Source organism: Orcinus orca, chromosome 8, assembly GCF_937001465.1.
Source record: "Orcinus orca chromosome 8, mOrcOrc1.1, whole genome shotgun sequence".
Lineage (NCBI taxonomy): Eukaryota > Metazoa > Chordata > Mammalia > Artiodactyla > Delphinidae > Orcinus > Orcinus orca.
Window position 1 is genome coordinate 99,279,415 of NC_064566.1, and position 25,147 is coordinate 99,304,561.

Here is a 25,147-nt window from a genome sequence, read left to right on the forward strand (position 1 = left end):
CAGCTTGGTGACTATATTTAACAACACTGCATTATATACTTGGAAGTTGCTGAGAGTAGATTTTAAATGTTCTCACCACAAAAATAAAACAGTAATTATGTGAGATGATGGAGATACTAATTAACCTCATTGTTTCTTTAATTGGAGTATAACTGCTTTACAATGCTGTTACTTTCTGCTGTGCAACAGGAAGTGAATCAGCTATATGTATACATATATACCCTCCCTTTTGGATCTCCCTCCCACTCCCCCACCCCATCCCACCCATCTAGATCATCACAGAGCACCGAGCTGAGCTCCCTGTGCTATACAGCAGGTTCCCACTAGCTACCTATTTTTTATATGGTAGTGTATATATGTCAATCCTAATCTCCCAATTCATCCCACCCTCCCCTTCCTTCACTGTGTCCACATGTCCGTTCTCTATGTCTGCATCTTTATTCCTGCCCTGGAAATAGGTTCATCTGCACCGTTTTTTCTAGATTCCATATATATGCGTTAATATACGGTATTTGTTAAGTCAGAAAAACTAACCTTATTGTTGTGATCACTTCACAACATGTATCAAATCAACACTTTGTACACCTTAAACTTATACCATGTTATATGACAATTATGTCAATAAAGCTGGGGGATAAAACGGAAAACCACCACACAGCCAATGTTATTACTTACTTCCTTGAGAGTAAGAATATGGTTTCATATTCACATACATTCTCTCTCCCCCCACTTTGGGGAAGCCAGCTCTGCAGCCTCCTTCTTTTCTAACTCAAAAAAGATTTTTAAGTGCTTTGTTGAAATACTATTCATATACCACACTATTCATTAATTCATCTATTTAAAGTATGCAATTCAATATTTTTAGTATATTCACAGAACTATGCAACCATTGCCACAACCACTTTAGAATGATTTCACCATCCCAAAACCCCATACCTGTTTGCAATAACTGCATTTTCCCCCAACTGGCCTTTCCCCCAGCCCTAGGAAACCACCTCTATCTCAAAGGATGTGCCTACTCTGAACATTCCACATAATCATACAATATGTGGGCTTTTGTCACTGCCCTGTTTTCAAGGATCATCCATGTTGTAGCATGTATCAGTACTTCATTCCCCTTTACTGCTGAATACTATTCCATTGTATGGACATGCCATGTTTCACTCATCCATTTGCTGATGGACATTTGGGTTATTGCCACTTTCCAGTTATTATAATCCTGCTGTGAACATTTGTGTATAAATGTTTGTGTGGATTTTTTAATTTCTCTTGGGTACATAACTATGAGTAGAATGCCTGGGTCATATGTTAATTCTAACTTTTGAGGAACTGCAGATTGTTTTCCAGACCCGCTGCACCATTTTACATGCGCACCAGCGGTGTATGAGGGTTCCAATTCCTGCACATCCTTGCCAACTTGTTCTTGTCTAGGCATTCTAGTGGATATCAAGTTCTGCCTCACTGTGGATTTGATTTGCATTTCTCTGATGGCTACTGATGTTGAGCTTCTTCCCATATGATTATTAGCTATTTCTGTATCTTCTTTTGTCCATTATAAACATTGGTTTCTTTTTTAAGTTTTAAGAGTTTTTGTAATACATGCTGGATAGTACTACTTTGTTAGCTCTATGACATGCAAATATCTTCCCCAATGCTGTAGGTTGTCTTTCTTCACTTTCTTGATGGTATCCTTTGAAGCACATTTTTACTTTTTATGAAGCCCAATGTTTTCTTTTGCTGCTTGTGTTTTTGGTGTCTAATGCAAGGTCAAGATTGGCAGCCTTTTTCTTAGGGTCCTGGGGCCGGCTGCATCCTGAGTGTTCTGTGGCCCAGCTTTAGGCTTCAGTTCTCCTGGCAGGCCCTGACTGTCCTCTCATATTGCAGAGACTATGTACACTACTTCTGCTCATCCCACTCATGCCACACACTGCCCAGATCTCAGGGGCAATCTGAAGACTGCAGGTGGTCCTTTAGGTCAAAGACTTGGACAGTTCTGTTACTGCCAACTTTCATTTGGCTAGAGCTGCTCTGGGCTTGATCGTTTCCTCATCTCATGCAGCTCTAATGTTGGCTCCCCCACCCTGCAAGGAGGAACTGTAGTGGAGATCTGCAGGGAGCCTGAACTCAGCCAGCCAGCCAGCCTGCCTCTCACCACTCCAAGAGCCATGACCATAGCATCATAAAGCCCAAAGGGAACACATTCTATCACTAACTTCTGGGGTGCCTGCTCCATCCCTTCTCGTTCATTCACTTGACATTGTATGTTTACAATGGGCCAGACACTGGCTGGAACTGTAGGAGTGCGTGGATATTCTTGCACTCATGAGTTTCAGCTTGGTGAGGAATTCAAACATTTCATACAAGTCATGAGTCTCAGGAGTCGGAGTCAAGGGTGATGAGGGAAATAACAGCGTTTTAAACTAGAAAGAGCGGATCAGGAAAGACTGTTTTCTCTTCCCGGGGAGACTCATCTTTTTTTCCTGCGTATTTCAAAGCTCTGTCTGTATTTAACCTGTCTGTCCCAAGTACCCTAAAAATCTCTCCTCAAACCCATACCCCACAGTCAAGGCACTTGCTCAACTTATTCAGCCGGGAATGATTTGCCTGGAACGTGAACATTCGGAGCTTTCTTTCCTCAGCATTTACTGTGCTTCTAGTTAGGCAACTTGTGAAACAAAAAGCACAAACCTTAGTGAAAATGTTCCAGCAGCCTCTCTCAGCGACCCAAGTAGTTTTCTAAATAGCTTACTGCCATCTAGTGGATAAAGATGTCCTTACAGCCATATACACCAAAGAAAAGAAAATCCTCAGCCTTTCCTATTTATGTCCCACCAATCACCCATTTCACCTTAACAGAACCCAAAAGGCTATTTTTCCTAAGAAAGTATATTGTAGGTACTCAATATTGTTTCAGCAAAGAATTGTTTGCAGGCATCGTTTTCTTTACAGTACATTTTAAGTACATAAATAACTACAGTAATGTTACTGGGAGTAAATGTACTGCTGTGGCTTCTAAGACGAAAATTATTCCCTTAGTAGTTTAAAAATTACAATCAGTTTCTCCATAAAAATACATTTTTAAACATAACCATGTTATTGCTAAGTGCAGCTGAAACCAGCATGTAACTCTTAAAATTGGACATGGAGATTGAGGGCCACTGAACTTTTTTGCTCTCACTTTCTGATCCAATGGTGCCCTGTGCAAAATTTAAATGCCAGGCATCCCAGGGCCATGACCTTAGATTTATAACAATTCATTATAATCATCCACACACAAGTGAAATTGCTTTTGTCATCATCCTATACAGACTTACACATGCACAGCCAGACGATCCAACCATCACTCTTAAGGTTGTTAGGATAATCAAATAGAGTAAGACAAGCCAAAACCATTAAACTATCTAGACTGAATGGAGAACTGTAAATGCTGTTCTTATGGCCACCTTCTCCACATCATCTTCTAGGCTGTAATAAACAATCTAACTTACACTTACTGCCATTGTTTCCCCGCAAAAAGAGTGCCATTTTGTAACTGTCTTCATCTTGTGAATGTCAGTCTCTCCTATAAGGCTGGAACACATCTTCCCCAGCTTCTGTATCTACTCCTGCAGTCAGGGCTTAGCCCACAGCAGGAAACTAAAAAATAAGGCAAAGTGAAAGACAAAAATTGACTTGAGTCATTGGGTTCAAATCCCCAGACTGCTTAGACTTCTCGCAAAACGTAAGTCTCCAAGTTTGAACACCCAAAGGACTGATGGGGGGAAAGAAAGACAAACGGAATTATCTGAAGGACACTGGGACCAAGTTCTTAAGCACGTAATTGCAAGTGTTTTCAGAAGCAAGATTACAAATTCCCTTGGTTTAAAGAAATCCCTTCCAGTACACATGAACCCCAGGCTCTACATTGAGATGAACCAGTACTTCATAATTCACTACACTGGGATGCAGGAGGGAACATACAGGTCTTGGAATAAGTCTACCCCAAATTCGAATGCCTGGCTGGCTCCCCCCCTCCACTGTATAATTAAACCTAGCAAATTGTTAACCTAATCCGTAGCTCCTCCCTGACCCCACTTATTTTCTACTAGACAGGCCCAGCAATGCATTGTTTCTCCCACCTGTGTAAAGGAAATAGTTTTATTTCACTGATGAAACTTACAACTTATGTAACTTGAAATTCAACAACTTCCAGTAATGGCTACTACTGATAACCTTCCACTAGGCCTTGTGCTAATTTTCACTATCACACTTGATCTTCAATTTTCTTACCAAGATCCCATGGTTCATGCACGAGACATATTACTTCCTTGAGAGTGGTCTCAAAAAACCACCACACATGGTTTGCTCCAGGTTCACAAACAATGCAGTAAATACTAAAACACAGGTCAGATTCCCACTCACTTGAAAACAGGTGCAAAAAAAGGTATATCAACTACGCTTTCATTTGTAACCCTTGGAAAAAACAAATTGGGTGCAGTGCTATAAACTCCTGGAGAGTTGCCAAACATTAACACACACCTAAGGCACTAAACTTAGTCAATTTGATGTATTTTTAGAAGAAACATCAGCTGTTTTACGAATTATAGCCTTTAGCTATACCCACTAACCTGAACAAGGGAGGGTCAACGCTAGGTAGTTATTGGGGAAACTCTTATGAAGCTCAACTGTCATCTGCATTATGCTAGTTGGGTCATCCAAGAACTGCTACAGAAAGGTGAAGGAAAGCTAAAGCAGAAACTAAGATTGGGTCATTCTGCTGAGAATGAACTGTGACCCAAGACATCCCACCATACCAAAACTGAGAATCTTCCCAAGTGACCACTAGGTGGCTGGTTGGCACTAAGCAGGCCCATCTCACACAAACATGACTTTACAGGATTCACTCAGGTGCAATACCTTCTGGCTTGTCAACTCAAGCTAACATACCAATGGCCCAATGAACAAAGAACCAATGAGGCGGCCTTTGCTCCTAAGCAAGCTTACCTAAAGACAGTCCAGCGTAATTAGGCTTGGTAAACACAATTGTTCTGCCTGAAGTTGCTGAGTTACAGTTGGCTATGATTTAAGATGAGATCAGAATTAGACAATTTCCTTAACGTCTGTTTCAAAGGGGTCAAGGGACATAACTATGCCAACCTTACAGCTAGCTCCATTAATTCCCAGCCCTTAATACTCAGGTGAGAAAACAGAAAAGCCTCTGCCCACGGATTAAAGGATTTCAAATGGACACTCTACCTGAAGTCACCTGTGTATACCACATGTTGTTACTTCTGACAGGATATTTCCTTGTCCTAATTTTGGCCTCAAATTTATCCTCTTTTGAACCCTCAGATGGTTTCAGGTATACCACATGGAATACTCAAAAATATCTGTGATGCCCCTTTCCAGTCTAACAAACACTGGAAAGCACGATGACCTGCAGTTCAAACTACACTAACACTTATGTAGACTTAGTACTAAATGAGCCTAGCTAGCAAAAGGTCTACACATTTTCCCATTTTTTATACCTTAATTTAAAAGGTTCAGGCAGTTGCCTAGACGTAACAATTTGTCATTGACAACCCAGATGCTGTTGTAATACTTATTAGGCCAGAAAGTTGTTCAACCCCCAAACCCGAACACTACCTTACTGCCCTTGTAAACAGAATCAAAACAATTTTATGGTGCCAATTTTAAATACAGTTTTATTTAAGACATTGCATTTTCCACTTACAATACAGTGCTTGTAAAGTGCAATGTTATTTGCTTTCCCTGTGCACACGTTCCATGTTCAAGTATCAAGAATGCCCAGTTTACTACAGCAGCTCAACTTTAAAACTGCCATGGAATTTGCTACAAATTTAGGTCCTTCAATGTTGTGTGGAATAATGCTAAACCTATGCTAAGCTGGCTTAATCAACCTCTTCAATGGTGGGCCCAGAGGAGGCACCACCAGACGGAGGAGCTCCACCACCAGGGAAGCCCCCGGGCATTCCTCCTGGCATTCCTCCTGGCATGCCTCCTGCGCTCTGGTACAGCTTGGTAATGATGGGGTTGCAGACTTTTTCCAGCTCCTTCTGCTGATGTTCAAATTCTTCCTTCTCTGCAGTCTGAGGAAAATAAAAATATTTTATTACAAGTTCTTCAAATAGAAGACTCTAAGCCTGATGTAATCAATCTGACACACTAGACACACAACAGCACATCAAGTTACGTTTAAGATCTTGGGTCACTCAGACATCCAAGGAAGGAAGTTGCCAACATCTGTAGTTCTGGTGGAAACCGCGAATGTTTTGAACCATTCTCATCATCGTGACCTTACAAATTTGTAAAACCCACCCACCCACCTAAGCTTTTGCTAAAGCCCTTTACACCCAACCCTGCACCCTTAAATCTTTGGCAACAGAAATTACAAACCTGGTTCTTATCAAGCCAGTTGATTATTTCATTACACTTATCAAGAATCTTCTGTTTGTCCTCATCATTAATCTTGCCTTGAAGTTTCTCATCCTCAACAGTAGCTTTCATGTTGAAAGCATAGGATTCAAGAGAATTCTTTGAAGACACCTTATCCCGCTGCTTCTCATCTTCAGCTTTATACTTCTCTGCTTCCTGAACCATGCGTTCAATGTCTTCCTTGCTCAAACGGCCTGTAAAATTAACCAACCTTTTAGGCAAGACTATCACCTGCAGTTCTGCACCATCACCCTGCAACTCCATTTAGCAGCTAAGTATGATCTCTGTTAAATGCCCTTGGAGTAGGAGTAGAAACACTTGGAAAATAAAACCATTATAAACCAAATTCTGCCTCTAAAAAGCAGGTAAGAGTGCCACAGGGTACAGGGTGCCACAGAACAAATCAGCATTTGATTCTTCAAATCAGGTATGGATGACAGATACAGAAATTGATTCCCTCTACGAAGGAGTCAATCTCAATACTGGCCTGGGTGCTCAAGAGTGCGCACTTAGCACACTCACAGAATACTGCCCAAACTTACCCTTGTCATTAGTGATGGTAATCTTGTTCTCTTTTCCTGTGCTCTTATCCACAGCAGAGACATTGAGGATGCCATTGGCATCAATATCAAAAGTGACTTCAATCTGAGGAACACCACGGGGAGCAGGAGGTATGCCTGTGAGTTCAAACTTGCCAAGCAGGTTGTTATCCTTGGTCATGGCACGCTCACCTTCATAAACCTTGTTATGAAACAGAAATAAATTCAAAATTACAATAAAAACACAAAGACAAGAAGAAAAACTCACAAATATCTGTGCTACTTCAGATTTGTATTAGCTTGATTAGGAAAGACTGATCGCTCAGACATCCAAGGAAGGAATTGGCCAACACAGGATTTCTGGTGGAAACTACGAATGGTTTTGGAATCCATCATCACAGCGGAACAAGTCTTCCCCAGTTTTACAGGACCTCAAGTAATCTAGGCCACAGAGAAACATACCTGAATGAGTACACCGGGCTGGTTGTCCGAGTAGGTTGTGAAGGTCTGCGTCTGCTTGGTGGGAATGGTGGTGTTGCGCTTGATGAGGACAGTCATGACTCCACCAGCAGTTTCAATTCCAAGGGAAAGAGGAGTGACATCCAACAGCAGCAAGTCTTGAACATTTTCAGATTTGTCTCCAGATAAAATGGCTGCCTGGACAGCTATATGATTAAAAAAAAATTTAAATAAAGCACAGTACTACAATAACTCATTATGTAACTAACCATTCTCAATCACTCAGACATCCAACAGTTTTGCCATCATTAGCTACAGCTTTTGGTGGAAACCACAAATGTTTAAAAATCATTCATCAGTTAGCTAAGGCCTAACAGGCTGCCTGTTAAACTGTTTAACTAGAATAGAAAGATTACCTGCACCATAAGCAACAGCCTCATCAGGGTTGATGCTCTTATTCAGTTCTTTCCCGTTGAAAAAGTCTTGTAGAAGTTTCTGAATCTTGGGGATGCGGGTTGAACCACCCACCAGGACAATATCATGGATCTGAGACTTGTCTAGCTTGGCATCCCGAAGGGCTTTCTCCACAGGGTCTAGTGTGCCACGGAACAAGTCAGCATTCAGTTCTTCAAATCGGGCACGGGTAATTGAGGTATAGAAGTCGATTCCTTCATAGAGGGAATCAATCTCAATACTGGCCTGGGTGCTGGAAGAGAGAGTGCGCTTAGCACGCTCACAAGCAGTACGAAGGCGACGGACAGCCCTCTTGTTCTCACTGATGTCCTTCTTGTGCTTGCGCTTGAATTCTGCAATAAAATGGTTGACCATCCGGTTGTCAAAGTCTTCTCCACCTAAGTGGGTATCTCCAGCTGTAGATTTGACCTCAAAGATTCCATCCTCAATAGTGAGGATTGACACATCAAAAGTGCCACCACCTAAATCAAAGATCAGCACATTTCTTTCTGCTCCAACCTGCAATTACAACACAAATTATTCTCATATCTATTGTGGTGACTCAAACTAATCTCGAGTGACGCATACATAAAACATGGTACTTACCTTTTTGTCTAAGCCATAGGCAATAGCAGCAGCAGTTGGCTCATTGATAATTCTAAGTACATTGAGCCCAGCAATAGTTCCAGCATCTTTGGTAGCCTGACGCTGAGAATCATTAAAGTAAGCGGGTACTGTGACAACAGCATTGGTAACAGTCTAGGAAAAAAAAGATTAAAACTTAACCACTATATCATCTACTTGGACACACAAAGATACATCCTCAAACAACGTTCTGGTTTTACCACCCATTTTGATAGATTTATCTACTGCTCACTCTTACGCCGCCATTATCAGGACACCTGGTAATCCCCATCTATATCCTCCCCTGCAGTACTGTGCACTACTCACCTTCCCAAGATAGGCTTCTGCTATTTCCTTCATCTTTGTCAAAACCATGGATGACACCTCCTCTGGATAAAAACTTTTTGTCTCTCCCTTGTATTCTACTTGAACCTTAGGCCTGCCTGCATCATTCACCACCATGAAAGGCCAATGCTTCATATCAGACTGGACAACAGCATCATCAAATCTTCGTCCAATGAGGCGTTTGGCATCTGCAAAAAGTATCAATACAAACGTTACCTTGAATTTCATTACACTACACCCGTCCCAAGACCAGATGCCTATGGATTCAAATTCTGAATGACCAAGATGCCGCAAACCTTAAGCCTTAAAAGGATAATCACTGAAGTTCCCTACAGAAAACTTTTCCTATCCTTAGGGCTTTCGTGGCCGCCTCACATTTAACAACCTTCTGAGACAACTTCTCAGATTACACACTGCCGAAATCACTTGAATTCATACCATGAAGATTTGCTGGCTTACCAAAAACCGTGTTGGTGGGATTCATCGCAACTTGGTTCTTTGCAGCATCACCGATCAATCGTTCAGTATCAGTAAAGGCGACATAGCTTGGGGTAGTTCGGTTCCCCTGATCATTGGCAATTATTTCCACCTTTCCGTGCTGGAAGACACCCACACAAGAATAGGTGGTGCCAAGATCAATGCCCACTGCAGGTCCCTTAGACATGGTTGCTGGGAAGAAAAAAAAAAAAAGTCCATGGTTTGAAAGGCGGCTCAAGCACTTAGAAAACGTTTACCAAGTCAACGCGACCAGATACGACCACTCCGCAAATTATGCTTAGAACCTCGCCCCAGAAACTGCTCTCGTCGGAAATAACCACGCGGGAAGGTCAGAGCAGGCATGGCGTGCTGCAGTAAGGTTGCCGTCCGAACCGCAGAGCCCGCCGCAGACGGAAGCACGCACCTGCCAAGAGGGTCTGCGCCACACCTGAGCACGTGGTCCCATGCCCCGGGCTGAACCTTAGCCCTCCCCTCCCCCCCTGCGCCGTGCTCAACACAGCAAGGCCTGCAAGGGTCCGAAGCCCCCTCCCCCACTTTGGGCGCGTGCCAATTATGACTTCCTCCTTTAAGAAAAATGGGTCCTGAAACAAGGAAATAGGGCACGACAAGCTCTAAGGCGCCGGTTCCACGCCCCGCAAACAGGCGCGGCTTCTTCTCCCTCCGGGCGGCCCGACCTCCGCAGCCCACTCCTCCGTCCCGACTGCACCCCAAGGAGGCTACCTCCCCTCGGAAACAAAGGTCCCCAGCCGGGCAAAGGAACCGTCGCACGCACCCTGCCTGACACACTCAGAAGGCCCCCGGCCGCTGCAAAGCCATGCAGCCTGAGCAGGGCGATAGACTCCCGAAGGGCCGCCAAAAGCCTTGGAAGACAGAAATCTTAACTTACCTGGAGCGCAGGCCCGGGTCCACTGGACGACAATACAGCAACCTACAAAGCTGCCGCCGCGTTCAACGAGACCGGTTTCCGTCCTCCGCCCCGTCTCTTATACCCTGCCTCAGAACCTTCCAGAAGGGGCCCGCCCCTGTCAGGGCCCATCACGGCTCTCTCGGCCAATGGGCGCGCGGCCACCTCCGCAAGCCCCAATGACGAACCCGGCTCTACCTTTCGGGCCTCCCCTCTCCCGCCCCAGCCCGCCCCGCCTAGCGATGACGCACTCACCGCAGCGTTCTGGAACTTTCATTCTCGCCCCCGCTGTCCGAAAGGCTCAGGGGAAAGGGAGGGTGGGGCCGACGGAGCCCGCGCGCGGGAGTCCTCAGTCACCCCGGGCGCGGGGGAAGGGCTCGTCTGCCTCTGCGCATGCGCCCCAGAAATCGCAGGCGGGAGGGACGAAGGAGGGGGAGGAAGAGGGGCGGGCCAACTTGGAACCAACCAATGACAGCAGCGCGATCGGCGATCTGGCTCCTGCGGAACCCCCGGAGCGAGAGCGCACGGCCTGCAGGGAGGGGTCCGGCGCCTGCAGCCCTGGAGAGAAGGCGGAAGTGGAGCGAGGACAAGATGGCCGCGAAGGTGGTTGCGCCCCTCCCCCACCATCCTCTTTCCCTTACTCCCACCCCGGCCTTGTAGATGGTCTTCTAGGCCCTCCGGGATTCCACACACCCACATAGCCAGCGTGGCTCTGTCCTAAGACTGACCCCGAGCGACGGGGCCGAAGTTTCCGACCCCAGGGCGCTGCGAGGGTAACTTGCCCAATGGCACCCAGATCTGGGGATGGAAGGAGCCGGCCGGCCGCCGCGGCGTCTCGCCTCTGCGCGGGATACGACAGGTTAGCCGGGCAGGCCCCCGGGACCCTCCGTTCATTGTGGTAGCTAGAGGCCGGCTGACCCCGACGCAGAGTGCGGAGAGGCCCAACTTCTCAACCTCCAGGGTCCCGATGCTGTGTCTGTATCCTTAGCGAAATAGATGGCTAAACTCGCTTCTTGGAGCCCGGATGCCTCCGTCACCCCCCCAGCGCCCATCGAGAACAGACTCGGCTTCTTGGCTCGGCCCCTTCTCCACCCGCCCGGGCCCCCTCACTTCTCAGTTATTTGTTTAAAAAAAGAAAAGCTAGGGAGCTCTTTCCTTGTAAGTGAACCAGGCGTAAGGAACCTGGGTTCCGGTAGCCCTGTGTCCTTGATTGAGACTTCCTGAGCCTCTTACTTTCAGTAATTTGAGGTAATATCTTTACTGCCTTGACTTTCGGCAAAAACTAAGCGAGGAACCAGGCAGAAGCGCCTTGAGAATATTACTGGACGAGTGGAGTGCAGAAAACAGTACCTAGAATTTCAAATTGCGGCGCATGATGCGGTGTTTGGGGCCTTGTCACTCTAAGCCTTTCTCAGCACGTTGAATGCTTTCTAGTGAGCGCTTTCAAACAGGCTGGGCAGGTAGTATTCCTATTTAGTAGATGAGCGGGCACAAATAGGGGAAAAGATTTTTTTTAAGACCACCTAGCAGAACTTTTAGTGGCGTGGCTGGAATTAGAAAGGTCTCCAGACTTCGAGAAGGGCCGTCAGACGAGAGATACCTTGTCCTTGTCCAAGCCAGTAAAGCCTAGAGACAGATTCGAATATTGGATCAAAGGATGTCCTTTCTGTATTTGCCTTCTGGGGGAAAATGTGAGCTTGAGCCCTTGGAGGTATGTACCTAACTTCTCCCCACTTCCCAAGGAGTTCGTTTTATATGATGCTTTCACAGGGTGCAAAGTGCTTTCATTTGTTATTTCATTTAATCATCAAAACGATTCTCTGAGAGAGAGATCATTCATTCCTGTGTTAGGAGAGAAATGAGGTTCAGAGATGTTATTTGTGGGAAGTTAAACATCTGGCTGAGCTACAGTAGAACCTAGCTCTTGATTCCAGAATCTTTGGTCTTTTTTTGTTAGTAATTTCCTTCCTGAAAACACGTGTAACTCGAACTGCCGAGAAAGATGTAAACTTCTTGCAGTTTTCTTTAGCATCTGCAGACTTCTCTCCCCACCCAATTTATCGAGTACAATCTCTGAACCACACCCTACATTTTGCAGCTTTTTAAACTAACCTCTGAACTACCTACAAGATTTGAACCGGTGGAAAGTAGAACGGGTGCCTAAATCCACGGGTTTGGGGTATCCCACCTAGTAGCAGTGACTACAGAAAGCTGAACAGATAACCTTCCCTTCTGGTCATTTTCAAAACGTGTTCTAGGATTTGAACTATCTTCTTATCGACTAGAATGAGAGTTTATGTGTTATGTATAAAGTTCAGATAATGATAAATGTCCTGTCTCCACCTCTTTAAATGCACAGGGTTTCAAACCCACTCAGGATCTAAAGTTAAAGTTTGGGTGCCTGGGGCTCCAGTCTGAGGCCTAGAGTTTCTGACTAGGGAGGAGGGTCATGATTAACATTTTTTGAGTGCTTGTCACAGGCCAAGCACTGTTCTAAGTGCTTTGCATATTATTACCTCATTTAATTCTGTGAAATTTTTTTCAGATTTATTTAAATCTCATAGTGTTTACTTTTCAGATTTCTTTGAACCCCTTAGTGTGTACTTTTTTACTGGCACTTCGCCTTGATATAAAATACTGGCTTAGTAAATATTTTTATTTTGATAAAGTCCTTAAGGTCGGAAACTGTCATGAACTTTGTCGTCACTTGGTTTGTCCAGGACTACTTAGTATCTCGCCTTGTGAGAAAAAAGTGCTTGGTATATTTGTGACTGGAATCAATAAATAATAGATCATATTCAGTCTGAGTTCTTCTGTTCTTCAGTTGGCTGCAAGCTAATAAATAAATTTCCAATGCAGGTTATATGAGCTTCAGCCTCTCCTACAGTATCACCTTTACTTATTTATTTTTAAATTGCCGACACAGATGCACCTGTAATAAATACTTGGTTTTTGTGATCAAACACAGTCCCATTTACAAGGCAACTTAGAAGTTAAAATTGAAATATAAACAGCTTAACACGAGAAATGAAGCAGAATTATATATGTCTTTTTCGCAACGGCAGTTTTGACATTGTTCTTATACAGGGTAACAACAAAGGCATCACTTCATTCTTTTACAGTTCTAAGTTTAGTGTGTGCATTTTATTGAAATGGTTATTTTCTAAACATCCGCATCATTCCATCTGTATCTTCTTCCTACACTTTTTCTTCCACCATCTATTTTATCCTTTTTTGTTTCATATTGAAGAATCAAATTTGTTTGACTTGCAAGGTTAATGGAATATGGTTTGAAACCAGTAGTGGCTCAAACTTTATCTTAAACCCAGAGCCTGTCATATCTGAACCCAAAAGCCTGACTGAAACAGAAGCACACTATCACTAAGACTTCAGCACCTTATCTCTCAGAATCTTCAATTCTTGGACTTTCTCAGATTTCAGGTAATAATTTGTTTTGTGACATTTTTTGTAGATATCCAGTATGAATGGACTTCCAAAATAATATGGATATTCAACTGGTATTTTAGTTTTCTAATAACTAACCTGTTTAAATAATCAAAACCTTTTCACGCAAAGGGGACTGATTCCTGCTTGCAGAGGCATAGACAGGAAACCTTAGGTTCAAAGGTAATAAATAATGATAAGAGCAAATTCCTAGTGATGGTAGAGCTGCAGCTGCCACAGCATACTCATTTGGCTCAAGTACTCTAGGAATGAGAATTCTCAGAATTACAGAGCAGATGTGTTATGTTGCCTGGACACCACACTACCAGAAGAATAAGGAAGTGGAGTAAGGAGTTTATGTCTTACAATGAGGCAGTGTTAGTATAAGAAGCATTCCAAATGTGCTAGCCCTCTTAAACTAATGGCAGGCATTTTTTACATTACTTCCTCAATGTCTCTTATGTCCCAACTTTTTTTTGGGGGGGGTGGGGGGCTGGGGGCCATGCCGCGTGGCTTGCGGGATCTTAGTTTCTTGACCAGAGATTGAACCCATGCCCTCAGCAGTGAAAGCATGATGTCCTAACCACTGGACTAACAGGGAATTACCCCCAATTTTTTTTAGAGGAAGACAAAACTCAAGATGAAACTTTCACTCAAGGATAAAACCCTATTTCTTAAAGGATTTTGGAAGGAAATGCATTTGTACTATGTGAGAATTAGATGTAAAAATGAAAATCAGAAATAGGGCAAAATCCCAGATCAACTTTTTCCCTTTAAGCGCCTGATTCCCATTTTAGGAACAGGGCTTTTATCACCACATTCAGCACTACTTTTTCTTTCCTATAGCCTGCTGCCTTTTTTTTTAAAGACTTTATTTTATTTTTATTTATCTATTTATTTGTTTATTTTTACTTTTGCGGGCCTTAGTTCCCTGACCAGGGCTTGAACCCTCACCCTCGGCAGTGAAAGCGCAGAGTCCTAACCACTGGCCTGCCAGGGAATTCCATGTCCTTTTAATAATAAAAAATATTTTGCTCTACCACTGGTGATCTGTTGACACTTGCTTCAGAGTCTTTGAAGGGCTATTTCAGGTTTAGCATTCTTGCCATAGGATGAATTTGACTAGCAGAGTCATGAAAACTATTAAAAAGGCAAGTTGTATTGGAGGCTGCTTTCTTTTAATTTCTCAGACACCTGTCTTCTCCCATGTGTCAGCTCTTCTGAGAGCTATCCTGGTAAATCATTTCTGCTAATTCTTTCCAAGATGCCAACAGTATTTAACAGGCACTAACCTAGATCCCTCCTGCCACCCACTAGTTATCCTCACCATCTCTTCCCTAAATGTTAATATCCTATCCTTCCAGCCCAGAGCTAGGCTTCCTGAGAGGCTAAACTGGGAAAATACTGAATTTCTCTCTGTCTCCACCTCTCAGGAGGGAATGGTATGATGTCCATGCAGTGCCATCAGGAAAAGCGGTCAGTCCCTGAACTTTTTGATAATTTAAGGCCTAGAATCAACAAAAGTCCCAGGTTCACATCTTTCTCCGAAAATGAAAGCAATGGAGGAAGCTCCAAGTTTGGTACAATGCTGAACTTCTGATGACACTCCTTGACATATTAAGAGAAAGCTGATCTAATCTCCCTTTTTAGTCTAGTCAGTCTTGAAATCCTGATTTCATATGTTCACTGAAAGAAGAGACTGTGGTTGGATGATATTCCAGCATTCTGAAAAGATCTCTTTCTCTAGAAGACTTCTTTCTAAGGAGATTGTTAAACGACACCTAATGATTGTTTTCTTGCTCCAGAGATATCCAGCAGGGAAGTCCTTAGAGACATCCAATTTGAGGGAAAATCCACAATTATTCCAGCATTATATTTCTGATATTTGTCAGTGGCCCTCTGAACATCAAGATGGAAAGCTTTTCACAGTCCCTTGTTACACATTTTGGACTCCCTTTTTTTTTAGTTCAATATAAGTAGGAAGATTAGTAGTGAACAGAGTGGGAAAATCTCAGTCATTCTCCATCTCCCACTATTTCTCAACTCCTCTTGAAATTAATATCCAAACTTTCTGGTAAATAAAGTCAGGTCAGGATGGAAGAGACTTGTTTCCTTTTTTGGAGTTTTTCATGGTGCAGATAGGTGTGATATAAGGCTGTGGGTTCTGCTTGACTCTGAATAATCATAGCAATCCAGTAGGTTTGCAGAAATGCATAGAAAATTTATGAACAACACCTCATTTCTTAACAGTGGTGAGTCAAAGTGTTGACACAAAACAGCCCAAGTGAGGAATTCTAAGTGTGTTCACTTCCCCTCTCCCCAGCCTTTCTCACCACAGGTCCTGGTCCCCAAATGCACAGATTTGGCCCCCGCTCTGGTCTAAAGGCACAGTGAGATGCCTTTTTGGAGACCATCAGCTTACATCCTTTTCCTTGTTTGCTGTCATATGAGGAAAGTGTTCATTTGAATCTCTCCCCATGCAATGGTCACTGCTACTTAAATGACCTCTCGTTTGGTCCGAGGCGGTTGTGTGGCTGGTGACTGGGCGTCAATGACGAGAAGAGTCCTGACTCCTGGGAAAGGATGGGAGTCAAGTCCGCTCGAACTCAGACAGTTTGGAAGGCTCTGCTCTGGCTGGGGATCGTGCCAGGAGTGCTCTCTGCTTTGGTCAGGGTAGCGTGGTGGACTTTCTTTGGTTCAGACCCTCTTGCCTCCGGCCCCACGGGACCGTAGGTGTGGGTAGCCAGCCCTGGCTGGGGCGCCGCTTCCGAGGACGGTGTCCGCTGGCTGCGGGAGCCGCTGTTAGCCGTGGAGCGCGTGGAGGAGGAGCCCGAGCGTGAGCTCCGAGAGCCCGAGGAGGAGGAGCTGGGTTTCACAAGGCGGGCTTTCGGGGCTTCGGCATCTTCTCTGAAGAGGAAAAAGAGCAAAAAGAGCAAAGATAGATTTTAGGGCCACAGGACTGCGAAAGCTTCCGCTGCGCTGCTGCTTTCTGAGGTTGCCCGATCAGCTCCTCAAGGTGGAAACCTCGAGCTACCACGTAGGGAAACAGGGACTCCCCCTGCGTCCTGCGCCCTTCCGGCGGGCTTGGGCGGGTGTGCGGCCCCTTGGCCGGGAGGTCCACCCTGTTACTCTGGGGGAATGGGCACTCCCTACTGGATGTCTAGACAGCAGTCCCCTTGACTGGGAGTTTGTCTGCAGAAGCCCTTTCATGGCCCGTAGGCTAGGCCCATTCTCTATTGCATGGCCTTTACAAGTGGAAGGCAATGAGAAGGAACGCAGAGTTTAGCTATTAAGTCCCTGTTGCGGATAGTTTCACAAGAAAGCCAAGGTAAACCAGTCCTCCTGCCCCTAGGCTGGAGCTCCTTACCCACCAGAATAATCCTTTTAACAGATTTAAGGTTAAGAGGAAATGGGACATTTTTGTTGTCGCTGGGGAGCTGGCGGTAGAAAGGCAGCCTAGGTGAGGAAGGGGATTTTGCGGGAGGTTTACCGGATTTCATTCGGTCTCTCTTCCTCCTCGTATCTCTCTTTGTCTTTCCGTCGGATTAGCAGCCACACCAGGAGGAAAATCAGCAGGGCTCCAGCCACCATACCTGTCACCGCTCCTGCAATCATGCCGATGCTTTGTACATCTGTTTTCTCAGAAACAAAAGCAAAAGTAAAACCAAACATAAGCTAAGCAACACATAGACTTAAAAAACATAAGCTCTGGACAAGATGAGTATTTCCAGATCTTTGTATCTATCTTCCTGAGTTCCCCATATACCCTTTCTTGGTGTATGACTGTCCCTCTTGATATTGAAGGGGAGCAGAATACGACACCCCAAAATATGCCTCGGTGACATTAGGATTATTTTTAGCTGATTATTTTTGAGAAAACAGCAGACACAAGAGAAGCTCTGAAAACAGAGTAGAAGTTACCCTTTGTAAGGGTATATCTATAAAGGAAACCTCCATTTGGTTTTGGTCCCCTCCTGGATATAATAAATTTCTTTAGGGGGCTGGAAAATTCACACATACTGTAAATACAGAGTTAGCTACAACTGTTGAACAGTCCTTGGTAACTACTGAATTTATTTCAGTGATAGCCATGTTCTTCTGTAGATAAAGATGTTGACCTTACTCTTACTTGTGATTAAAAACATTTTACGCTGAACCACTGCAGAGACAAAACCAAACCAACCCTTTGCGTACTTACACTGAACAGTCACTCGCACCACACAGCTCTCCTTCCCGGCCTCATTGCCCGCTGTGCACTGGTAGAGCCCAGAGGAGGACATGGTGAGATTCTGCAGCAGGACGCGTCCAGGGTGGTTGTAGTCTACACAAGCAGAAAGGTGACTGTAATCCCCTAGTGACAAGGTCTATATTTATCGTTTATTGTGTCACTGACCTAAGATTCTATCAATATAATACGGTTTGGTAAGGATGAGGTGAGAGAATCGATCCCTTTTTGGAATGTGGGAAGAAAGGTGAACATTCCTTTAAACTGCAGTGCATCCTCAAAAGTTACAAAAGATTCTGAACATTTAAGGGATACTAAACACAATAATTAGATATAATGAATTTACAGAGTACATTTATTCCTAATCTCCTTACCACTTTTATTTTTGCCATTTGAGGAAAGAAAAGACAGATTTTTCTGTCCCCGTTTAGGGATGAAAAATGGAAGTTCAAAGAGGTCCAGCAGTGTGTTCAAAGTCACCTTGTGAGTTGCTGACAAAACCAGATTTAGAATTCATGGAGAGAGTACTGTCCTGCTATCTCAATAGACCGGTAGAAAGATGACTTACCAATCCTAGATTTGGGAGGCAAACGTTCATCCTCTCCCTCCTTCTCCCGGATTCGCTGCCAGTAATACACAATGGGCTTTGTGCCAGAGGATGACTCACACTGTAAAGTCAGGTCACTTCCTTCTGTCAGCTCTCCTTCCAATTCACACTTGGGTTTTGATGGTCTCACTGGCAAAAAAAAAAAAAAAAAAGATCCCCAAACACCCGATTCAGTGGAAGAACTACATCCTGTTGACTTGTTTTTCCACCCATATGGTCAACTTTTGAGTGTGGATTCAATAGTACTTTGTTACCTCGCCATGCTTTACACCACTCTCCAAAATACACCCACTTCCATCCCCTGCACACATATACACCCAATTCCAGCTGTTTCCAGTGGTGCTGTTGTAATTTTTAGAGGCTGCCTCAGAAACTCTCTCATAACTTCTCAAAGAAGAGAAACTTTTATAATTGGAAATTTTAGGAAAGTTGAGTGATTTTACTAATACTGAAACAGGGACAGAAGTTCATTAACTTGTAAGCAATTAAGAACTTAGTAGTTCTTGCTATCACAAAACAGAGAAATGGACTTGAAGCAGATCTGAGAGATTTGTTAAGTATGAGGATACTATTTAAACATTAGAGGATATTTAAATTTTGTAATGGGCTACCGTGGAAAACCGTGATTATTTTTTCTTCTTTCATTACGACTAAAATACAAAGCATACACACTTCTTCCCCGGGAACTGGACTAGGTGACGTCTGTATAATACGAAGGATTGAACAAGAAGTTTTGTACCCGTGTGACACATTTGCCTATCCGTCACCAAGACCTTATTAATAAGATGTAGGCATTTACGAGGGCACTCTGTCTTACCTAAGACTTTTAAGATGACGTGGCTCCACACATAGCGCCCTGAATTCTTCACCTTGCAGGTGTACCGGCCCTCATCGCTGGGCTTCAGAGGCTCAATCTGCAGGGAAGCATCTCCTGCCAGGAAATTGGAAGCAAAGGCCACTCGGCCCTTCTGTTCCTCAGTCAAGTTATTGTAAACATGACGACTGGAGTAAGTGATCACCTGTGGGACAGACGGAGGCAGACTCAAGTTGTGTGGCTCTCAGCCTTGCCCTCTAGCTGAGGTCAAGATGAAGAAAGGATGGGAATTCCTGGTGGTCCAGTGGTTGGGGCTCTGTGCTTCCACTGCAGGGGGCGTGGGTTCATTGGGGAACTAAGATCCTGCATGCAGCCACGCGGTGCGGCCAAAAAAAAAAAAAAGACGAAGAAAGGAAAGGAAATGGAACAAAGCAGTCAAGCCTGGGGGTGATTCTAAGAGTCTAAGAGATCTCTGTTCTAAACAAACCTAAATACACTATGTTTGTCTAGGCCTTCCTTTTTCTAAGAATACGAACACCTCATATTTGTGTAGCATTTTAACTATAAAGTAGTAATTGTTGCATTAAATGCTCAGAACTTTTCTATTTTACAGGTAAGGAATTTTATTTTTATTTAAAAATTTTTTATATGTGTATTTTTTTATTGAAGTATAGTTGATTTAGAATATCATGTTAGTTTCAGGTGCACAGCACAGCAATTCAGTGATATATATATGTATATGTATATGTGTGTATGTGTATATATATACACATATATACATATATGTGTGTGTATATATACACATACACACACATACACATATACGCATATGCATATATATATACGCATATATACACATACACACATACACACATATATATACACACACAGACATAATACATACATGCATATACACATATATGCATATATATACATATACGCATACACACATATACACATATAGATATATACATAATACATATATACACACATACACACATATACACATATACATACGTATATACATACACGCACACACATACATACACACATATGAACATACATATACACATATATACATACATACACATATACATACATATATATATATAATCTTTTTCAGATTCTCTTCCCTTATAGGTTATTACAAAATAGAGTATAGTTCCCTGTGTTATAAGGAATTTTAAATTTGAGTTACAGACTCAAGTTCTCACAGCTGAGTCCAGGAAAGAAGTAAATGCACAGAACGGTCCCCAGAGTTGACTCTGAGGGGAATTGAGAGAATGGAGGCTAAGGAGGGGAGAAGACTTACCTTTCCCCTGCATACCTTCCTCACTTTTGCATTTCCTACCACTTGCACATGATCTGGTCAGAGTACATACACTCCTTGTGTTAAGTGCTTTTACATCTAGTTTATTTCTCACAGTTTTTCCAAGTAGGCGTTATCTATCCCCATTTCACAGGCACATAGCAGAACCAGGATTTGAACACGGCAGTCTAAAGCCATCCAGTTCATTGTTTTGCTTACCACAGTTACCTCTCCTTGTCCCACCTGCACTCATTTCGCTGCTCAGAAACTGCTGTTCCAGAAAGTTTGGAAATGAAGGAGAAAATGTGAAATGAAAAAATGTGTTTTGTTTTTACAAACGTTTCGAGCCCAGCTGAAGTTAAGGAGTAGAAGTTTATGGTTAAAATCTAGGTTTGATACTGAGGGATTCATCGTTGGCTTTCCTTCTTTGTCTGGCTTCGCTGTGAAGTAGTAAGTTAGGTGGGAAAACATTGTGTCCTTTCCTTCCATAAAATACACGTGAGCTTCATGTCTTTGTTTTCCCTGGTAGGGAGACCAAACTTCAGATTTCCCCAACAGGAAAAAACAATCATGATTTTTACTGGATTTTCATCTGCCTGCAACACCACCTCTAGTTCTTGAACCTTTTCCTGGTTCTCTTAGTCCATCACCTCCTGGTAATCACGAAAACCATGCTGATCTTGTCTACCAAGACCTCAAGCCATATAACTTCAGTTCTGTCCTCCCCGCCACTTAGCAATCATATTCCTAAAATTACTTGATTTAAACATCAGCAAACATTTATGGAATGACTGCTCCCCATCAGGTCAGGAGGAGGCTATACAGATGAAGTAAAACCCCTTTCTTATCATCAAGTAATTTATAATCTAGCAGGATTAACAAGGAGAGAAATGTAAACATAGAAAAAGGAATGACTAACTTGAAAGAGTATCAAGAGACAATGTCCCAGAAGAGTTGGTGGCATTTGAGTTAGGCTTTGAAAGATGAGTAGACTAAATAAGAGATTAGAGAGGCAGGGAGAAGCCTGCTGGAGGGGGCATGCCAGATACACAGAACAGCACTAAAAAAAGGCCGCAAGCATATGGGAATCCCCCAAGCACATTTCTGGCTGCAGCTGTTCCAAATTGTTTCACTCTACTTTAAGCCCTTAACCCTACTGTCAATCACGTGATGCTCTGCAGCACAGGAAATGCTTTCCTGAAAAGATACGAAGCCATCCAATAAAATGGCCATAAATGCTCTCACCATTGTATCAAAACTTTTCAGTATCATCCATTTTGCCCTTACCACCTCTCTGAAAAAAAGTGCTTTCTCCTTTTTCTGCATGTTCTTTTTCTTCAGCAAATGTTTATTGAACGCATCTGCCAGGTGCTTTGCTGGGCACTGGAAAACAAGCAGGAAGAAGACACAGTTCCTACCCTGGGGCCTCACAGTTTTGTGGGGGAAAAAAATGGGGGAGCAGCAAGTAAGAAAATTAAGGTGAACACTGTAATCGATAATACACTTAAAACGTTTTCAGTATGCAATTTTGTCCCCTCACTTCAACCAACACCACAGTTGTGATAATTCTGACATCTTTGTCACTATCGCCAACATATTTTTGAGCTCCAGTTTTATATTTCCAGCTACCTGGCCCCTACAGATGTCTGTCTTCTCCAGTCTACCTTACATAATAATGTAAGTTAATGCCAAGTTAATATTAATGTAAAACTCATGCTAGCTCTTTCCCAGATCAAAAGCCTTTCATGGCTCCGCGCCACCTCTGAATGATGACCAGATTCAGACCAGGGCCATCAAAATGATCTCTGCATTACCTTCCCAACCTCGTTTCCTATTTAGTCCCCCTCACATTCTTGAGTGTAGTCACGGTACATTTCCCTTGCTTTCACGTGAGGTGCGCTTTCTTTATGCTCACATGCCTTTGCCCACTGCATTTTTCCACTTAGAAACTCCCCTTTCTCCATCTCTCCACATAAAGAATCCCTATTCATTCTTTTAAACCCCAAATCAATGTTAATTCCTTATGAAACCTTCCCTGATAGGACACTCAGACTAAGAATGCTGTCATCCATAGCATGTCTTGGCACCATTTTTTTTTTTTTTTTTGCGGTATGCGGACCTCTCACTGTTGTGGCCTCTCCCGTTACGGAGCACAGGCTCCGGATGCGCAGGCCCAGCGGCCATGGCTCAGGGGCCCAGCCGCTCCGCGGCATGTGGGATCCTCCCGGACCGGGGCACGAACCCGCGTCCCCTGCATCGGCAGGCAGACTCTCAACCACTGCGCCACCAGGGAAGCCCCCTTGGCAGCATTTTTATGTGAGGAGAAAGTGTGAAAGACAAGACATTGGGCAAACAGGTTGCTGGATCCTCTTTCTATAATTCTGGGCATTGTCTGGGAGATCCTTCAGGCCACTGTGATTTTATGTATGTCTGTTGCCCTCGACTGTCTTTGGCTAGGCAATTTTGCAACCCGGCAATCGTTTATTTAATAAACACTAATTGAAAACATACTCTACACTTGGCACTGTTCTAGAGATGATAACAATACAGGGAAATGAATTTTATAAGTGTTGTCAGGGACCAGGACATGCCACCCCCAAACATGCCACTTTGCATATGCATAAGGATAAATTTCAGCAGAAGTCCCTTGAGCTCCTGAAATCCCTTCTCTGCCCAAAAGCAGAGCCTCCCCAAAGAATTTGTGTCCATAAATCCCCTTTCCCAGGGCAACTCTAACCTTCCCTTCTGGGAGATCAGAGGTGGGCATCACACCCAGACATTGTCACAAACTACCACATCTCCCATCTATCCTTCTAAGGGCCCATTTATCTTTCCAAAAGGTCATTTGCTTTACCATAGGTGCCCTTTCCACCCCTCCCTTCCCACACTAAATTAGGTATACTCTAACCACCTCTTTGAGTTACTCATTGCTGGGTACTCCCAGATGTTACTTACACAATGCATGGGTTAATAAAATGTTTGCTTTTTTTCTTATTAACCTGTCTTTTGTCAATCTAACTGACAGTGCCCCAGCCTGAACACCTAGGAGGGTAGAGGAAAAAAATATATTTTTTTCCTCCCTTACAGTTTTAAAGAACAACTTTTTTTTAAAAAAAGGTGAAATCGCGACTCTCATATACGTAGAAAATAAACACGTATCAAAGATTTTACTTAACTCGTTAATTAATGATGGAACCAGAAAGCTGTTACAACAGGTTCACAGGAGAATTGGACTAAAGAGTTTATATTCTCCTTTGGACAAAAATTCATTTGCATCTCTATGAACAGGAACCATTTCCATCCTATGGATAGGAAGCTTGGCATCACCATCAGCATTCCCCAAGTTAACTTCCATTTCTGCAGAAGTTAATACGTGAGGAAAATTAGACCCTAATTCATCTCCAGAAAACTTGGACTCTAAGCATAAAGCTGATGTTCAGGCGGCACCTCCCTATGGTGTATTGCAGGGAAGGGCCAAGTCTTCAGGCTCGGGTATGGAGAAAGCCACTTTGGTATGACAATGAGGGGAATTAGATCCCTTGAAGGCTGTTTCCCCTGCGTTCCTGCTCCCCTACAGCTGCCTCCCTTAGGGTGTGGTCTCCAGGTTCAACTCGCTGAGTCTTTACATTAGAGAACCTGAAAGGTTACTGGGAACAGCACTATGGGGGTGTCTCTTTCTTACTGGGATGAGGGTGGAGGGGGAATTGGGGCAGCTTCGCTAGGACAGCACCATCAGGCTGCTCCCTAAGACTAAGGTGAACTCTTCAAAGACATCGTAAAGCAAGTTGGGGGAGTCCCCTAACCACGTGGTCCAGTGGTTAAGACTCTGTGCTTCACTGCAGGGGGCACGGGTTTGATCCCTGGACAGGGAACTAAGATCCCACATGCCACGTGGCACGGCCAAAAAAATAAAACAAATTGGCAAGCATGGCCAGTTAGAGAATATTTAGGAGAGCGAAGAGAGGGTAGGAGGGAGAGTCATCCATAGGTAAGGCTGGACATGTGACCAAAGGCTGGACTTGAATCTTAAGCTGAAGAGATCCAAGATGACAGTCATTCATTCAACACATTTTGAGCCTCCACTGTGCCAGCACCTTTTTAGGCACTGGGGAAATATCAGGGAACTCAACATGTAAAAATCCAGCCCTTTAGAAGCATATATTCTAGTGATGGAAAACAGACATAGAAGAACATTACATGGGAGACCCGACAGCGTGAAATACTATAAAAATACAGAGCGGGGGAGGGGGGTTGTGGGCCAGGAAGACAGACTGCAATTTAGATAAGGTCAACAAGGTAGACCTCACTGGAAGGTGAAATTAGAGCACACAGTTGAAGGAGACACAGACTTAGCCTTGGAGTTATCTCGGGGCAGAGAGGCCTAGGCAGAGGAAAGAGCCAGTGCAAAGGCCCTCAGGTGGGAGGGCGCCTGGCATGTTTGAGGAACAGCAGGGAGGCCAGGTAGCTGGAGGACAGTAGATGGAGTCAGGC

At 43.8% G+C, this 25,147-nt stretch overlaps 2 protein-coding genes and 2 non-coding genes across 4 annotated transcripts in view; all 4 read right to left on the reverse strand.

Moving 5' to 3' along the window:
- Positions 1 to 5,656: 5,656 nt before the first annotated feature.
- HSPA8 (heat shock protein family A (Hsp70) member 8) lies at positions 5,657 to 9,534 on the reverse strand. The gene is made up of 8 exons (XM_049713285.1): positions 9,315 to 9,534; positions 8,838 to 9,043; positions 8,493 to 8,645; positions 7,850 to 8,405; positions 7,437 to 7,639; positions 6,978 to 7,176; positions 6,397 to 6,629; positions 5,657 to 6,089 (listed from the first exon to the last, which is right to left on the reverse strand). Exons 1-8 carry the CDS (start codon positions 9,517 to 9,519, stop codon positions 5,892 to 5,894), a joined length of 1,953 nt encoding a protein of 650 aa, XP_049569242.1. The 5' UTR covers positions 9,520 to 9,534; the 3' UTR covers positions 5,657 to 5,891.
- On the reverse strand, positions 6,209 to 6,295 carry LOC125965299 (small nucleolar RNA SNORD14). The gene has a single exon (XR_007479043.1). It is a non-coding gene; the product is annotated as a small nucleolar RNA SNORD14 (small nucleolar RNA).
- LOC125965300 (small nucleolar RNA SNORD14) lies at positions 7,293 to 7,378 on the reverse strand. The gene has a single exon (XR_007479044.1). It is a non-coding gene; the product is annotated as a small nucleolar RNA SNORD14 (small nucleolar RNA).
- Positions 9,535 to 12,246: 2,712 nt separating the features above from the next.
- Positions 12,247 to 25,147, reverse strand: part of CLMP (CXADR like membrane protein) — a 91,424-nt gene continuing 78,523 nt past the window's right edge. Inside the window, exons 3-7 of the mRNA XM_004280692.3 lie at positions 19,351 to 19,552; positions 18,495 to 18,662; positions 17,900 to 18,022; positions 17,192 to 17,333; positions 12,247 to 16,608 (exon numbers count right to left, since the gene is read on the reverse strand). Of these exons, the coding sequence (XP_004280740.1) occupies positions 16,308 to 16,608; positions 17,192 to 17,333; positions 17,900 to 18,022; positions 18,495 to 18,662; positions 19,351 to 19,552 (936 nt within the window). The 3' untranslated portion in view covers positions 12,247 to 16,307. The remainder of the gene's footprint in view (positions 16,609 to 17,191; positions 17,334 to 17,899; positions 18,023 to 18,494; positions 18,663 to 19,350; positions 19,553 to 25,147) is intronic.

Coding starts and splice junctions, on each gene's coding strand:
- HSPA8 (XM_049713285.1), bottom strand. CDS start 9,519: ATGTCTAAGGGACCTGCAGTGGGCATTGATCTTGGCACCACCTATTCT. Junction 7,640..7,849: donor GGCTGTTGCTTATGGTGCAG/GTAATCTTTCTA, acceptor TTAATCATATAG/CTGTCCAGGCAGCCATTTTA. Junction 6,090..6,396: donor ACTGGCTTGATAAGAACCAG/GTTTGTAATTTC, acceptor TATTTTCCTCAG/ACTGCAGAGAAGGAAGAATT.